Source organism: Columba livia, chromosome 1 (assembly GCF_036013475.1).
Source record: "Columba livia isolate bColLiv1 breed racing homer chromosome 1, bColLiv1.pat.W.v2, whole genome shotgun sequence".
NCBI classification, from domain to species: Eukaryota; Metazoa; Chordata; class Aves; order Columbiformes; family Columbidae; genus Columba; species Columba livia.
The window spans coordinates 125319725-125337929 of NC_088602.1; the positions used below are offsets into that span (position 1 = coordinate 125319725).

The 18205-nt window shown below is 35.4% G+C and overlaps 1 protein-coding gene across 13 annotated transcripts in view; it reads right to left on the reverse strand.

The window, feature by feature from the left end:
• The window catches only part of DCAF6 (DDB1 and CUL4 associated factor 6), a 93386-nt gene that overhangs the window by 20832 nt on the left and 54349 nt on the right, over positions 1-18205 (reverse strand). For 5 of the 13 annotated variants that reach the window (XM_065076745.1, XM_065076786.1, XM_065076751.1 and 2 more), the window contains 4 exons: positions 8163-8268; positions 4262-4377; positions 3380-3472; positions 2883-3204 (listed from right to left, as the gene is read on the reverse strand). In XM_065076745.1, coding sequence (XP_064932817.1) covers positions 2883-3204; positions 3380-3472; positions 4262-4377; positions 8163-8268 — 637 coding nt within the window. Of the gene's footprint in view, positions 1-2882; positions 3205-3379; positions 3473-4261; positions 4378-8162; positions 8269-15100; positions 15161-18205 lie in introns of all 13 variants that reach the window. The other 8 variants (XM_065076718.1, XM_065076758.1, XM_065076730.1 and 5 more) reach the window with 3 other exon arrangements.

The following is an 18205-nucleotide window of genomic DNA, read 5'->3' on the forward strand; positions in this document are numbered from 1 at the left end:
AAATCTACTTTATTACTTCTGTATTAATGCCATTAATTATCTTATAGGAAGACACATTGGAAACTAAATTATTAGATAAACTTGAGAAAATGAAATTTAGTAAAGGAATTGTTAGGCAACACAATTTACTAAGTGGGAAAAGAGAAAATGTAAGTCTATAGGAAGCATACTGGTGGAGTTCAGCACCAGTCTTGCAGGCAGTTTTCTTTAATATATTGCTAATAGTCTGAGCAAAATATAGGAATGTTCTCATGCAGTGCACTGAGGACATGAGGTTGGGTAACTTTATGAATATAGAGGGGAATGTAGGACCTTGAGAAAAAGAGGTGGGTAGAAATTCAGTAGTATAAAATTGACAGTCATAAACTTCTGAGCTTCCTTCTGGTGAAAGATAAGAACATATTAATTAGAAATGACAAAAGAGGAAAGATTTCAGTACACTAACTGAGGAGAAGGATATAACTACAGCTCACTTGTGTCCCAGAGAATCTTCTCTAGACCAGGAGTAATACTCATACCATTAATCCTAGTAAAAACCAAACAGTTTAGGATGCATAATTCTGGTCTACCATATTCAGGAAAGAAGTGGAACATGGAGGAACACAGACAGGATCCAGCATGATGGCAGGAAAACCATGAATTTTTACTGTTAGGAGTGAGAAAAATTTGACACTCTTAATCTAATTCAGACAAAAGCTGAAAATGGACAGGATGAACATCATTCAAACGATAAGCACTGGGTATGAAAATTTTTTTTCAACCAAAACAGTACATTAGCACAAACCAAAATGACTAATTTTAGTCAAATTATACCCATTATAGCAGCAATGCTTTGAGGTAGCTTCCCACCAGCTAAGGGGCCATCGCAATTTTATATATATTTAATCAGTTTATGAAAGGGATTATATGCTATAACAGATCTCGAAGTAGCAGTAGAGAGGACTTTCAGTTCCTTTCACTCTGTTTCACATAAGATATAAATACTAAGAGGGCCTACAGCAAGTCTTTAAGACCACCAGTGCCTATTTTCTATCTAGAATCCAAATTCCTTTAAGCACACACACAGGATGTCTTACTTTTCTTCAGTATCCAAGAGGGCATTTAGAAATTCCCGAAACCAGAAGAACATAACATAAACATATATTTGACTGCTCAGAAGGTAAACTAGAAAACTCCACTGCGTGCACACACACACAGAAGCAGAAAAAAGTGAATTGGTCAGGCATTAAACCTGAGTAATGAAAGCTTGGAGGCAATCCTAAACCAGTAGTGACTACACAGCAACTTTTGTGAGGTTTTATTTGGGGGAAGAATAAGGGAGCAGGGGGCTGCACAAAGAATTTTAATTCTATCATTTATTTAGTTGAATCATCTTCCCTATATCATAAATTTAAACTGCTACAGGAAAAAAAATCTCACTGCACACATACAATGACAAAAGAGCATGTCAAATTAAGTGTAACTTTATTTAAGATGTTTCCACTAGTGGGAAACTGTAACAGTTATATGATACCTGGAAGTGTCATTCTTATTACATTACTACAAAAACTATTACATCATACAGGCAACATAAAGTGCCTGAAGAGAAGCTAAAAATCCTGCTTGAAAGCAGAAATGGAATTAAAATTGCAGGGCTTTTCACATTTTGTTCTTCAATTATTTGCTTGCAACAAACATTTGCTTTGCAATGGAAACTATTTCTGCCATCAGATATTTATCTACAATCCCTTAGTACTGCATAGAAAGTTAATGGATTAAGGCAGAATCTGTATACATTGGCTTTTTTCATGAACACCGTCGTTTAGTGATAAGAATTACTCATACTATGTAATGAAGCAACTACTGACTGTTCTTTATGTCACTACTGTCAATGTGGCGGCTTATGACATTTTTTTAACTGCAAATTATTCAAAACCTTTTCTATACACAACTATTCATTTTTTTCTCATGTCCTAATGAATACATATTGTAATGCTGCCTGCAAAGAATTTGCATAGCTAGTATAAGAAATTAATAGCAAGATAATGCTGCCTTTGAACAGGATAGGAGTAAAGCTAAGGCATCAGACACTAAGTTACATAACATCTAAAACAAGTAAAAAAGGTGTTTACTTAAGTTTTACAATAGAGATGTTGCTTAAATAATTATGATAGCTTTTAAAATGTCCAAGAATTGAAATTAGTGAACAAAGGTATTAATTAAAACAGCAATACGAACGGGGGCTAAGTTTACTGAATGATCAAACAGTATGTATGGCTGTTTATATTTTACAAAAAAAAAATCCACAAAGCTTACTAAGTGTGTCTTTTATTAATGACAACAACTAGTAATCTACTTCTTTTTTTGACTGCCAGACATACTGGTATTCAATAACCAACAAAAGAAAAAGGATTACAGAATTTCTCCTTTGAGAAAAAGAAGCAAGAATGAAAAATTGAACACATAGGTCTTAATGTATGTACTACAGACAAATACAACATTGCTGAACAACAACAGTTAACAGCTCTTGCATTGCCAAAGTAAGAACACCTAAAGTACAGCTGAAAGAAAATGCAGACTCATGTATACAAATGTATTAACTTTCTATACTTAAGACTACTGGGAGTATAATAAAAACAAACTGCAAATACTTAGCACTGGGGTATTCAGCACGCAATAAATAAGCACAAAGAGGTATTAGATCTATAGGAGCTTGCCTGGCTAGAAGGGAGAATATAGCTATACATATCTTAGATGAGGGCAAATTAGACTTATCCATCAAGCTCTTGGCTAGTTGCCAAAGAATAACTTATTTTAATTAAGGATACGAAGCATGCATTTCTAGATCTTCCATTAAAAAATGCATTTTGCTGAGCAATAGCACAAATAAATATTCCTCTAACCTGTGTCCTGGTCCTCCTCGATACCTTGCCCCTGGGATCAGAACAGGATCATCATCACTATCATCGGTTTCTTGGAGAGCTGAGGTCCTCGTAGAGGACTCATCTGGAGTCGCAAGACCTGAGGATTCTGCATGTGGCTGAGGTTCATCGTTTGCAGCAAGTGAGTTGGCAGTGGATTCAGCACTTTGACTTGAAATTTCTTGATTTGTACTTTTTTCACAGGAGAATTCTTCCTCTGCATTTTCAGAGACAGTGCCAGCATGGGGACCACTTTCTTCTGGTCGGATTCCACAATGCTCATGACCAGGTTTATCTGATAAAGCTAACACAAAATTCAGGGGAAAATAAGTAACAGCATTAATGATTATAGCCTATTTTAAAAGACATTATAAATGGTCACAGAAGTTGAATTATGCATACTGAGTTTATACTGGAAATTTCGTTTTCCATTCTCTACTTCTTCATGTAACTAAATTTGAAAGAGTACAGATACATACTTGCTTCTGTTGTCTCTACAGTTTCATTGGTAGTTTTCAGTTCTTCAGCACTTGAGTCTTCCTTGTGAGATTCATCAGGAACTCCTGAATTAACTTAATATTAAATCACATTATTTCATTTAGATGCACATCTATAATGTAAGTAAACCTAAACGATACTAGCACTCCTAGATCAAACCAAAGCAAGCAATCCCCTCCAAAGTCCACATCACTTTACTGACATCTCGGATACTAATCACATAAAAGTCAGTATATATAAACCTATCTAGTTGCCTAGGTCAATACACTAACAAAGAAAAAGGTATTACTTTCTTGTTCCTTAATGTACTTAATATCCTATGCTATGAGAACTTCAGCTGCAAAAATAGCATTAATATTCTTGAAACAGATGATCACTTACTGAAAGCTATTATTTCTGAAGGCAGAAATTAAGTTATCCCTCTATTAAAAGGGATTTACAAAGAAAACCCTCCTCTGGTACCAGTCATTTGACTTGACTGCCCTTTTGGCAGTAAGTTGAGCCAGACAACCACGTGTAACAAAATACAGTGAAAGCTTGAAAGAAATGTAACAAAGTATCAAGCACACATTTATGATTGCAAAGTGCAGTTGTTTTATTTTTGGATACAAATTGGGGCAGAATATGTCCGCAAGATAAAAGAATAAGGAGTTTAGAACTAAAGACAGAAAAAGTTAACTTTGTTTATTTGCAACTATTTCAGGTTGGTATCTTTTTCTTTCCTAAAAAAATTAATGTTCTATTATGGCTATATTCTGCCTTCGTATGCATGCATATGAGATTCCCATTGTTTTCAATGGTAGTCATGAACATAGGACAGCAAAATTTTTCCTTAACATTACAGAAATAACACTGTATCTTACTTGTTTCTTCATCTTCAAGTCCTGACTCTCCTGAGGCTTTTGTCTCTATAGAGTCTTCTTGGCCTTCAGTTTTGCAATGATTTCCACTTCCTCTAGAGCTTGAATTTGTGCTGCTCCTGGCAGCATAACATGAACAAAAAAAAAAGAAAAAAAAAAGAAAGAAAAAAAAAAAAAAAAGAAGAAAAAAAAGAAATAATGTAAATAGATAATACAACATTGCAATAGCACAGGCTGACCATCATCAACTTTCTCACGGCAATCTCATAATAGCTCCTGGCAGCAGCTACAACTAACAACCTTCACAGTCATTTCAGAATTCTCTTCTGTTATGTCCCACACTGTTCCTCTGCATCATTGAATCCTGTTCTCTCCTTTTTCTTTTTTTAGTCTTTAAAGGCTTTCTTCACTATTTTCCAAAATATTGTGAGAACTCAAAAGGATTTGTTCTCTTTCACTATTTACACATTTTTTGGTAGGTATAAATGATCAGAGATCTTAAAGGTATTACAGGTTGTTAGCTGAGCACTAATACATTATCTTATCCCACCCAATTAAAAAAATTATTCAGATAAAATTCACTAGGTTCTTCACCATTAACTATTACTTCTGTACCTTTTAAGGCATGGACTTCTAATGTCAGCTGTAAGTCCTCAAAGTTTCATTATTTCTCAAGATTTATTGGAAGCTGGTACTTGAGATTTACTCTTCACTCATGTTTAGATAGCTATTGTGGAACGCCAATTTCTGTTTACAATAAGGAAAATTATTCCTCAGGAAATATGTATCACCATTGTCCTGAACGTCATCTAAACTAATGTTTTTAAACTCTCTAGAAAATACCTTATTTTAGGAAATACAAAGCCTTGCTCCTGAGCGCTCTCATTCTCTCCCATCCCATATTTGTGTTATGGCCTCAAACTTTGGCAAATTGCTGGACAAAAGTGGAAACAAAGATGAGTTCTGGGAATTATAAGCATGATTCTCAATAATTTAGACGGTAGTGTTACATGCCTCTTCTTACCTGTATATGTTATTACTAAACTACTTCATATACTACGTTTCTAGAAGCAGCACATGCCTAGTCTAGATTCTTGAGAATCTAGTATAGACTTCAGTGCTTTTATTTTTTACATTAAATATGGGAGCTTTTACTCATCTTGATGAGCAATAGTCTGTTTCATTGTTATACTGGATTTGGAGTATGTAAAATATTTTTGTTAGCCCTTAGAGCAGTCCTTCTAAATCAAGAATTTTCAGCATTATTTCTGAAGGGACAGACAAGAAGGGTACTACTAAGACACCAAGTTGAGGATTTTTGCTATTTCATGCCTCTTATGATATAATCACCTTTATTAATATAATCACATTCTGAGCATTAAGACTTTTTTTATTTTACTCTTAGGAATCTACTTCCTAGCTCAATGCTAATATACATTGATGTATTGCTCTAATATTTACTCCAATGTTATTTTTCACAGTGGCAGTTACATGAAAAGGATGTTTTTGAGAGACCAAAATAACACCCTGTGCTTTCATTACATGAAGCTCCACTATCTGCTTCCACAGTAGGTTTTCTGTTTCCCCAGTTCTCCACATAACACTCCTTTGAACCGCTACCAATTTGAATCAGTTTTCTCAAAAGCAAGATAAGATTGCACACCGTATTCTAAGTTGCAAAGCAGAGTTGAGCAGCAGCACCATTAATTCTCAGCCTTGGCTGAAGTCTCCCAGCTGGTGACATCTAGGATAATACCTGCCTTTCTAGTAGCTGCATTGTATTGAGAATGAAGTGACTGGTAATTCCATGTCCTCCATTTTATTTTCAGAAGACCCCCAACTTTAAGATTAGGCATTTGTTATTTGTCTTCAACTGCATAGTTTTGTTATATTTAAAATTGGAACCCACTTCTATTATTCCATTCTTTGGCACAACGTTCTTAGTTAACCTCTGAACTGACAATTCCCTGCAAATTTGTCTGGCTTAGGAAATGTTTTTTCCTCTCACTATGCACACAACACTATCCACTACAAAAGCTCCATTAAGTTATCTTACCACCATGATCAGTTTCTTTACTGATCTACCAGTCCCACCTTCAACAGAAGGTCAGCATGGAACTGGAAATCCAGATAGTTTCTCTCAATTACACCATTTATATTTCTAGAACCCGTTATTCTGTCAAATACAACACATTGAATCATGCACATTCTAGCTCCCGTAATTTTGGTTTCTTTCCCATGGTCTGCTTGTTTTAATATGCCTTTCTATCAGAACTGTACTAAAGCTTTGAATATTGCTACCATTAGTCTTAAAAGATGATGATGTTTAGTCCCTCATTCTCCTTTGGTGTTTGTTGCTTGTCATTCACATGATGCTACCCTTGGTCCAAGAGATTTGTTAAAATATTTGCTATTAGACGGAATAGATATGCTTCCCCCTGCCTCCCACCCCTTAATCCTAAAATGGAGCTTACTCCTGCTTTGTCCAATTTTTCTGAAGTAATTTCCAAGTCAAATTCTCACATAAATTGCATTTAGTTCCTGTGACCTTTTCATCAACACCTTCAACTTCACTGGAAACTAATACGAAGTATTTATTTAGTTTTCGCCTCCTCTCAGTATTTCTTAACTGCTCTTCCATTCTCACTGCAATGCAATTAAATGAATAAAGAACTTTATCCCATTTGTTTTTATACCCTTTGAAAAGTTAAAGTGAAGTTAAATTTTAGTACTCTTCGCTCAGTCTTTACTTCCCTAGTTACAGATTTTGGTAATGAATAATTTTCCTGTCCCTCATCTCTATTCCCTGTACACTCTGCTTTTTCTTAATATTGTTCTTGAAGTTGTTCATTGAGTTGTTGATTCAAATTCTCCATCTTCAGAATCACTTATTTCATTAACTTTCCAGCGTAAAATGCATTTTCCAATTTTTGTATTAAAATAAATACAGAAATAAAATGTTAATGTTGTTTAATAAAATTTGAGTTCCATGTTACAGTGGTAGTAATATTATTACATTAAAAACACTAGAATGGATGAAGTATTTGCTAATGCTCTGTTTCTCTTGTGAAATTTGCCTATCCTAAAACATTAAACAAAGATGACTACACAACAAAATGCCAAATTCGTTAAAAGCATTAAAGCAAAACTAATTCTTTCAAAGCTTGCTGGATTTGGACTCTAAATAGAAAAACAGTCTGATAGATTGGCTGAATGTTAACAGTCACAATATTTCAGATTCACACGGGTAAAGTCTTCACTCTTGTGAAAACACACAGAATACTGCTAGAGTTTCCAAAATGCTGTGGGCAAAATATATTTTATGTCTGAAGGCACAGCACTTAAAAGTAGCTAAATGTGGTTGCTTTTTTTTCCCCAGTAACAAATGCCAGGAACCATTTCTACATACTGTCTTCTACAATAATTCTGAAAATATAAACAAATGAATAGGAATAGAAGGAGATAGATTGTTTTGGGAATTGTTCTAGTGATCGACTTTGATAGAAAACCAAGTAAAGGAGGGCAGTTATCAACACTGTGCATTTATTATCTTTAAAGGATGCCATCACTGTAATATCTAAATAGTGCATAAAGTTAGTATCTTAACCAGATGCATTCATCATAGGGTTTGATGAAGACAACACTTTTCAAACTATATTAGCATTAAAGAGATTCACAGTAAATATCACAAAAAAAATCCCCTCTGGCACAAATTTCATGTTAAAGTAGGACTGTCTTTTACATTCTAAATGCGTTAAGGACTACAGACATTTCAAATCATCTATATACACCTAAAATATACATATGCCATATGGAAAAATAATTTATCTCTGCATCTATGCTAGACAAGTTTTAGTGATATGTGCTGATCAATAACCAGTCAAAAATAAAATTAACTTCTTACCACTCATCAGTGAAGTCCAGTTTTATTGTGCTTGTAGTTGTTCCTTCTGTACTGTAGTGCAAACTTAAAACTGGTTCACCTGTTCCTGTTCGTGGCTTATCACTCTCTGGAAAAATGGGGTTGATAAAGTTTCGATGAGCATCAGTAATATGCATAAAGCTGCTATATTTCTGAAGATTTATTTAATTGTCCTGACAAAGGCCAAATGAGGTAGTAACATGTACAATGTCTATTTAAGATCTCTTATAGCCGAAGCAAAAAGTTAAGAAGTTTCAGAGTAAATACACCACATATGCAATGCTTTAAAAAATGTACTAAAATTATTTCTATTTATAAGAGCAAACAAAGAAGATGCTGTCCTTCAACATGCAGGTAAATTAAACTGCAGACAAGTATGTGTACACACAATATTATCCTTTATAAGCAGATCCCTTTCCTATCAAGTATACTAGCAAGAATATAAAATGGTTTTGGAAGTGGTGTTCAGTCTTTTTTGACTCAGCACCTACACATGAAAAAAAGATGATGAGATCTAGACACAGTCAGTGGTCTAGAAAAACAACCATCCCTTTACTTTTTTTTCTACTTAGAACCCAGTCAGCTACCAATACCCTTCGACCTGCTGTAAATTGTCAGGTACTTGTCATAAAAGCGCTGTAAACTCAGGTTCTGAGAGCTTCAGGATTAAAAAGCCTTCATATTTTAATAGCTGTAAGCAGAAGGGAAGTACTTTCTAAACTAAATATTCACATCGTCCAAAAGTGAATCAAACTGAAAACCACCGCAAGTCTGTCAAATATTTGCTCCATATACAATTTTAAGGATGTTCAAAACAGGACTGATCAATGACATCCACCTACCCACCCACCATCCTTGAGTAAAACTCATGGTCACAGCCTATCTACACGCATGGCACGATTGCTGTTAATAGTGAAGGTGGCCTTGGGCAATACTATAGAGTCAAGGGAAAGCGCCATCAGATTAAGCCTCACTACAGAGGTGCCATTCTCTCAGAACTCAGATGGGAGAGTTAAGTCAGCATAAGGCACTACTCAGAAGACGAGTAAGTAGCCTACATAGACCTGCTTTTCACGAATGCTGAGCTTTTTATCTCAGGACTGTTTGGACAAAACCATGTCATATTTTCTTTGGTTTACAGAATGCAGAAATCTGGCTATAAGTATACTTGCAGTATTGGCATCAGTTTGACCCTTATAGCAAAGTAAAAGCTTCAGATCATCTTTGGGTAAACAGCAATTAAAATTTAAAATTTGATTCAAACACAATCTCAAAAATTCTTCCACTTAAAAGGCTTCTATGAAAATAACATTGGCTACAATACTACCACAGAATATTTATTTTTAAAAATTATTATTAAGTTATAGGAACTATGAAACTGCATATAAGAATTTAACCTTACAATCAGTGCTGACAGGCACAAGCCTGTCACAAAATCAGAGCAGTGATCAGTTGCTCCAAAGAATTTTAAATATGTATTTTGACATATTCTGAAGGCAAATTTTAAAACAATCAAAAAAAAAAAAGAAAAATGAAAATATTTTAATGTAAAATAAAATTAACCAAGTACAACTATGATCCTAATCACATATAAGGCATGGGCCTCATTCTATGCAAAGAAAAGCTCACAGCCTCTCTAATATAAAAGTTCCAGTTACACTCCTGTTAGAGTGGAACAAGGATAAAACTGATCAAAAGCAAGGTTTCCAGTGCCTGGAATAAACTGAATAAGAAAAGAAACAAATAAGAAAATATTTTATGGTGGCTTAGATAGACATTTTGAACAAAAATATAATGTTCTTTCTTAACTAAACAGGTGCCTGCTCTATTTTTTGGCAAACATCTCTTAGCATAAAAGTCTGTTCAATCTTTGATTATCCCTTCCTAAGCAAGTACAAAAACTGGTTCTTCCAACAGACTGCACAAGTTATCAGGAGCTGGACTCTGAAAGAGTAATAAATGACATAGTAGGAGAATTATTTACCTTCCTTGTAATAGGTAAAGGCAACACCTATCTTTGAATCAGGAATCCAGACAGGTAAAGACAGACAACTTGCTGCCTTAAATAGTCCAAGACAGCCACCAGACAATGGCTATACTGTAACTTGATACTGCTATGCAACATTTGCCTCAGCACAAAACTAGTTAATAATCCTGACCAAAGTAACAAAACACTGCTATCTATAATCAACCTAATTGAATGGTAGGGTTGTGTTATAAAGCACAGACCACATTATCATGTCAGTGCTTTCTGGGCTTAAAACCTCGACATCAAAAAAGTAAATCAAGTCCCCTAACTACGCTTACTGTGGTAGCAATGCTTATGTCTTTTCCACCCTCCCAAAGGTGGAAGAATTGCAGTAGACTTATTCAAAGAGGGCACTGATTGAGAAACTATTTTTTACTAATTTCTGGAGACATAACTGCTAAACCATACTGTATAACAACTTTTTCTTAAATCTACAATAACATGAGCTATGATTTGGACTGGGTCAGTTTCCTCCTTAATCTAGCCTTAGGGCACAAAATAAACATTAATAAGAACAAGAAAGTTTTTAAAAGACAGATGAGACAAGAATCTGATCATAAACTGCACAGAATGAATTGTGTAGTTCACCAGTTTATATTAAACTTACACAGCTAATGAAAACTGAATGGGAGCCTCTGTGACGAAGGTTAATAAGATTTGCCAGTACATAATTGAACATTCTTTTACAAAAGCCACATAAGATCCAGAAGCTGTGAACTCTTAGTTTTCAAAAAGAACTATGTGATCGCCAAAGACTGACTGGATCTCTTTTGCTGTTTAAAAGACACGTAGATGAGGCTCTTAGGGACATGGTTTAGTGCCAGAGTTGGGTTACAGTTGGACTTGATGTTCTTAAGTGTATCACTGCATTTGATTCTGTTGTTTGGACAATAGATTTCCTAATAACCTTTCTTTCCAAATTCATAGTTTTCCAAACTAGAAGTAACATTCTGCATCTCTTCAGATGATCCTTAGCATCACAACAGAAAAACATTGTCTTCAAACAATCAGAGAACTGGTCTACCAATAAAGTCCAGATAAACAACGTATTTTCTGGGTTTCTGGGCTAGGTTTATGCCATCTCACCAGATATACTTCAAATTGATAAAAAATGAAGGAAAGAAGAGGAAAAGTTGTACAGCTTCTGTGATTTAGGGGAGAACTATTGCCAAAACTATCAATCTGATTGCAAGCTCTAAGTGGGGTAGTAATTACTGCAAGAGAAAGTTGTAGCTTGTCAACATCTTACTAAACTCTATCCCAAATTCCTCAAAAATAAGTTGAAACTTTACTTGGATTTTACAGCCAAACACATTAGATTTTAAAGATGCTATCAACAATTTAGAGTCTTATTCCATAAGCAACCCTGTGCTAGACCAGACTCCCATGAAATGGTCCATTCTCCAGGTATCTACAGGAAGAAGGGTAGCTTGAAACTACCATCCTTAAACTGAAGATAAAACCTTATTAAAAAACAACAACAAAATAACTGAAAGCAGTAACCCACATGTACACTTTTTCCCTTAGACAACACACCTGTGCAAGAGCAACTTCAAAGATTGGGGCTCTTAACTATGAAGTAGTAAGCACATAAAAGTAGGTTTACTAATAATGATCTCCTCATAATGGAATCAGTTCTGTATATTGTAAAGATAAAGTCATATTGTGGGCAAAAACCAAAGGGAGTTACTCCTGAAGAGAGAAAAATTCATCCAAAGAGGACAAAAAATAAGAGGGGTATTTCAAAAAGTAGGAATAGCATAAGAAGGCTCAACACATGAAAACTTATCAGAAGCCAATAAATTTGGAGGGAAGGGTGGAGATTCCCTTTTCTAGTGAAGAATACTAACTGAACAATGTTACACTGATACCAATCAGAATAAGGCACAATGAAGCCTAAGGGATGACTGAAAATCAAATAATTCTTCAGATAAGCCTAATCTATAGCCCAAGGCATACCATTTCTTTGTTTAGATGGTTCCTATACTAGTTAGATGTAGAACTGCACTTTACCACAGGAAGCAGTACACACCACACCGTGCCTTACAACAAAGCACAAGTCTGAAATTCTCGAGCTTGTATCTGCAGAGCTTACTACAGATCTAGAGAGCTCTATATGCATGCCAACGCCTAAACAGTTCACCTAACTGGGAGGCAGAGCTTATTAGCTGGGACAAAACACATGCCAATACAGTTTCCAGGACTTACAGTACTGTTTATGAAGAACTAACTCTGCCATGGCTGACACACCAGTTTGTTCTGAGCCAGCTCAAGTATCTATAATGCGGCACTGAACAATCTGGTATGGACAACACCAGAAGGGATTGCTAAACCCTCACACTAACTTGCAAATATCTAGAATTAGCAGTAATCGGTACGGCTTCTGGGTACACAAGAAATAGCATTAAGGTGGTATGAGATGCACATGCACGTTTATGCTCTTCAGAGTTACTGAGCTAGTTCTCTGGCCTCAGCTTCCTTCTTTAATCATAAGAATTCTGGCAGTACCTCCCAGTCATAAGATTACCTTTACACTGCAACAAATCTAACAGCTACTATCCATTATTACAATCGCAGTCAAAAAAAATTAAAAAAAAAAGATCCAGTGTAGATCACTGTAATTCATTTGAAACCATTTTGTACAGAGGAGAATGACTTCTACCTTCTGCTGGACTGTCAGAATAATGGCATTATAAATTCATATGTTTTTAATAAGTATCAAAAGATCTTTAAACCCAGAAACAGTCTTAAAAAATAACTGCAAACAAAAGAGACTCATCCAACAGAAAGACAGCTGATTCAGAACCAAATTATGAAAATACAAGAGTATTTCTACATAAAAAGAACTGATATGACTTCCTTCATTAGCTCCTTGTAATTTTTCAAGATTTCTGTTCAAGTATAAGGGAAACTAATACAGTTTAACTTCAAAAATCCACCTGGACCTCAGCAAATTATTCTTTCTAGTTATTATTGGATATTAGGAAACACTTCTTCATGGAAAGGGTTGTAAAGCACTGGGACAGGCTGCCTAGGGAAGTGGTGGAGTCATCATCCATGGAGGTGTTTAAAAGACATGTAGATGAGGCTCTTAGGGACATGGTTTAGTGCCAGAGTTGGGTTACAGTTGGACTTGATGATCTTAAGTGTATCACTGCACTTGATTCTGTTGTTTGGACAATAGATTTCCTAATAACCTTTCTTTCCAAATTCATAGTTTTCCAAACTAGAAGTAACATTCTGCATCTCTTCAGATGATCCTTAGCATCACAACAGAAAAACATTGCCTTAAAACAATCAGAGAACTGGTCTACCAATAAAGCCCAGATAAACAATGTATTTTCTGGGGTTTTCTTGCCTATTAAAAAAAACAGAAGTTCTTCTATGAGAGTAAACCTCTTCACATTAGTTCAACTAATTTCTTAACACAGGGAACTTATTAGAAAAACTTCCAAGAGACTATTACAACAGTGGTCTTCTACAATTATGCACTTAACAACAGTAACACACAAACAAGTATTTAAGGCAACTGATTCTGCTTGAAGAGGAATCTGATGCAGATTTGGGAACTGATTCCTGGGACCAAAACTTCTGGTTTTGTCTTTGTTGTTTGATGGGCTTAATTCACAACTTCATGGAACAACTGCTCAATTTTCCAAAATTTTTGCTGTTTTAAGAAATTCAGTGAACATACAGACTTTCTATGTTAATTCTAGTGTATTCTGCTCTCATCAAATAATCCTTTATTCTGAGTTCATAGCAGAGGGCATAATTCAGCCACTAATTACAAGCAACTTTTCCAGCTAAACCTGAATATTGTAGTGATGTAGACTGCTGAATCACAAATAATTAGCAAATTTACACATTGAGGTTTAAGACTATTTCATCTCAAAATGTAGTTCCACAAAATTAATTTATTTTGTTAATGTAAAACACAGCTTGATTTTTTTCCAATGTTCTGGCATCCTAAAATAAACCATAATCTCAACAGTTGCCAAACAGACTATTTTTCAGCAATGGGATTTCAAAACAGCATTCTAGTTCAGAATATGAAACAAGATAAAGCAGCCAGCTCTTTTGTGGGATTGGAGCTATTAAATCTCTACAGAGGCTTTGATATGGAAGCAAGCATAATGCAGAGTGTATGGAAATCTATTTTTAACCTACCACTTATCACTCATTAATTATTCAGACATAAATATTCACTACAGATGACATTGGTTCAGCTGGAATAGGGTCACCTATGGCCCACTTCACTGCTCACAATCTGAAGACTGATGAATAATGGGCATAGAGAAAGCTCACAAGTGTTCTTTTTACCACCAGCCCACAGGACATCTGCAGAGAAAGACTAGTAGTTGTTTAGTAGAAGGGCTGTATGACAAGGGGTTCCAGAGGTAAGATGCACCTAATTGCAATAGGTGCTCTTGTGTTACTCAGATTGTGCAAGTATAACAAAGCTACACATCTCTCTTGCATAAGATAAACCAATTTGGCACTGTACAATTACAAGTTATTTCAATCTTGATATTTGCACTTTGATCTGCAAAGAACCATTCAGAAAAAGACTGTTTGAAAAATTGATTTTACTTTGCACTTAAAAAAGTTTCTAAATGTCTTTAGAGTACATAAAATGTTTACTGTGACTACATTGAGCACAGAATTGAGCACAGAATTGAGCATAGGATGGCTTTTGAAAACAATTAACCTTACTCTGTTACTCATATTGAGAATTAAATAATTAAAGAGTTTCCAGCAGATCTGCTTACAGAACTCTACTTTATGTAGATGAACAGCATTTTTAGACTGTTTATCATCATGAAAGGCAGTTTTAAAAGGAAGCATTGCAATCAGCTATGGCTGGATATAGTGCTTTTCCTGTCACACGCACCCTGTTGCTCATCAAGTGACATGGATCCAAGCTGTTTGTTAACCACAGAAGAAGGAGAATCTGAAACAAAAATGAGATTTCAACTTAAAACATAAGCAGCAGAGAACTGCACAGCAATGTCACGATCATATGTTAGTTTAAAAGAAAAAACAAAAAGCAGCAACATAAGGAAGCTTCGGGTTTGTTTTATGAGCAGCCAGCCATATTGCATTTTGTAGGTATGACAGAAGCAAAGCCACGTGTTTCAAATCATTATGTATTCCTTTAGGTAGTCATTGAACAGCCTGAAGCTTGCTGGCATGTCAATATTAAAAATGCCTCTCCATTACCAGGGATTTTACTATGTTCTTCAAATTTCTAACATGCCAGGAAAAACACTGAAGAGTTATGACTCCTAAAGCCTTTGCTCCAACTACCAAATGACACTAGTATTCCAAAGCACGTACTGAATGTAAATTTCAGAATATTGATACTGCAACATAAAATATTCAACGTCATACTAGTATCTTCAATATTTATACCTATGATCATAAAATTTAAAAGATGAAAATCTTTACATACACAACATATAAAGTGATTTTAAAACATTAAAGCACCAAAATACATCCCACTCATATAAGAGATCAATAGTTCTGCATTCCCAGATGCTATACCTCTGTGGCATCTGATGACTGAGAACGTCTTCATGAGTTTAACACAGTACCACACCAGTCATTCTTATAAAAATCCTCATGTAATCACAAAATCTCCAAAACCCCAGCACTTAAATGCATGTTTTCCCACTGGACACTACCAGTTAATAACTGTCACCAGCACTGCATTCATTGTGCAAACAAATGACAGATGCAAAGTTCAGTACCCTCTGTGAATCTATTTTCCTTGTCACCTCTGAAGACCAGATCTTACGTCTGTATAACCTTAAGTTGATGTATATCATGTATATTATCTTGAAATGATGTATGCAAATTTGCGCAGCATTTCAAGGATATTGGCTAGGCTACCATATTTTTGTTCTATTTATTAATCTTTGGTTATAAACAAATTAATGCTAAGCTAAAAGGATTTAATCTCTTGTACTGTAAACTGAGCCATAGTCTGCCAACATCACAGCATGCTAAAGGAATTTTAACATGAACTTAAAACCTACACAAGGAAAGCAACGCAATAATACAATCTCTCCTACAGGAAGCTCACATCCAGGTTTGGGTCAGAATCCAGCATGACCCATTCTGTAGTAGAGCCATAAAAGCTGGTAAATTGACACAGCTGATTTAGATACATATCTCAAATGATACTTCATTCCCAGCCCTTGGTGCAAGAATCAGTTTGTTCTTTCATTACACTGATACCTAGCATAGGACAGGGGAGAAAGAGTGAAGAACAAAGATGAGGAGAGTCTTAGGTAAGCTCAGTGTATTTCAGAGGCTGGCTTGTTTTGCTAACTGGGCTTATACAGTTTATTTCCATAACTGAGGAACACAAAAGAGGCCGTGTTTTGTCTTCACCTTTGTTCAGCCATGCCCATGCCTTGCACTAAACACATCTAAGTCAAATCACAGAATCTGTCATCTAGTTTTAGACGGGACATAGCTCTTAAGTATGAGAGTTGTAATATTAATATATTTCATTTTCCAAAACTGAAGTGTACTTTACATATCATCTCCAATTTAGAAGTATCTACAGCAAAATTTTTTCAATGGAGTAGTAATCCGTTTTTTTGAATGTAAATTGGAAGAGAAAAGCTGGTGTAAAGATGCACCACGTCATAAGATGATCTACTTGTATTCCAGCTGACTCAGCCCTGGAATCAGTCTGCCTCTCTCCCAAGGGCAGGTGGGCTTTGATCACTGACTCAGAGTCATGAAGCACATCAATGGGATTAACTTGTACCAAAAGTGCTAAAGGGAGGGGAGGTCTTGGACAGCAAGCTGAGAAGCCTAATGAGAAAAGACAGTGACGCTCTCTTCTGGCACTCCAATTCTTTCTATAAGCTTATATATCCTTTTTTTAAAAGGTGTATCATGCTGCCAAACATTTATTTGGCTGGAAAAGCTAATCTCATCAGCTCTTTAATTCTGATCAAAATGAACAGAACAAACATAACTGAACTAAGATATTTTAATTATAAACATAAGGAATTACATTTACTACCCTTATCAGCACTTCTAAATTTTATTAGGACCTCATGTTATGCAACAGTAAGAAAGAAGTTGGTGTGTTTTACCATGTGCATCATTTGATCACAGTAAGTGAAAATTTTCTAGGTAGCAGTCCATGCCAATGTAGGCTTAAACCTCCCACATATCACTATTATTTTTATGCCTTCTTGTAACTTGTGAATGCATTTCACTTGTAATATGAGAATTTTTAAACAACACATAGGAAGCATCCTAAGTATTTCAATATTTCAACATGGTTTAAGAAGAGATCTCAGTTTGTAGCAATTTTAAACTCACTTTTTTTTTTTTTCCTTTTTCAAGTCCCCTGTGGCCACAGATCACCAGCATCCCTTGAAGTGGCACTGCAGTCTGGAACCCCACAGCTCAGGCAGGGAAATAAATATGACCATGAAACCAGCCTAGAGAAGTTCAGGTAAATGCCTCTTTTTTTAATATATGGCTTTGTTTTGTAAAAATTCTCAAAAAATACTTTCATCATTTCTGATAAAGCTTTTGAAAAAAGTATTACCAAAACTGTGCCATATAGTTAAAAAAACAAACAAAAATCCAAACTCTTACCTGAGCTTTCACAGGCTGGGTCTACATCCCAATGCAGTTCACCACTGGTTGTAATGTCACCAGTACTTTCTAAACTGGAACACCACTTAAAGAGGGAACTGGAGATTCATAAATTTGGGGAACCTCAAACAGAAAATACAAGATAATTTTAAAGTCAGTTATATGCTGAAGGATCTTCCTATAGTTTGGGCAATCAGCACCTGACTTCATCGAAATATTAACACGCCATCTCCATTGTTTGATGAAAAAAAAATCCCTCCTTATATCACTATAATATCAGCTCCATTGTAAGAATTGGGCCTGAAGCAGTGAGACCTGTTTTAGAAGTCCTAAACATGATACATAGAGTGTTTTAAAAACTAGGAAT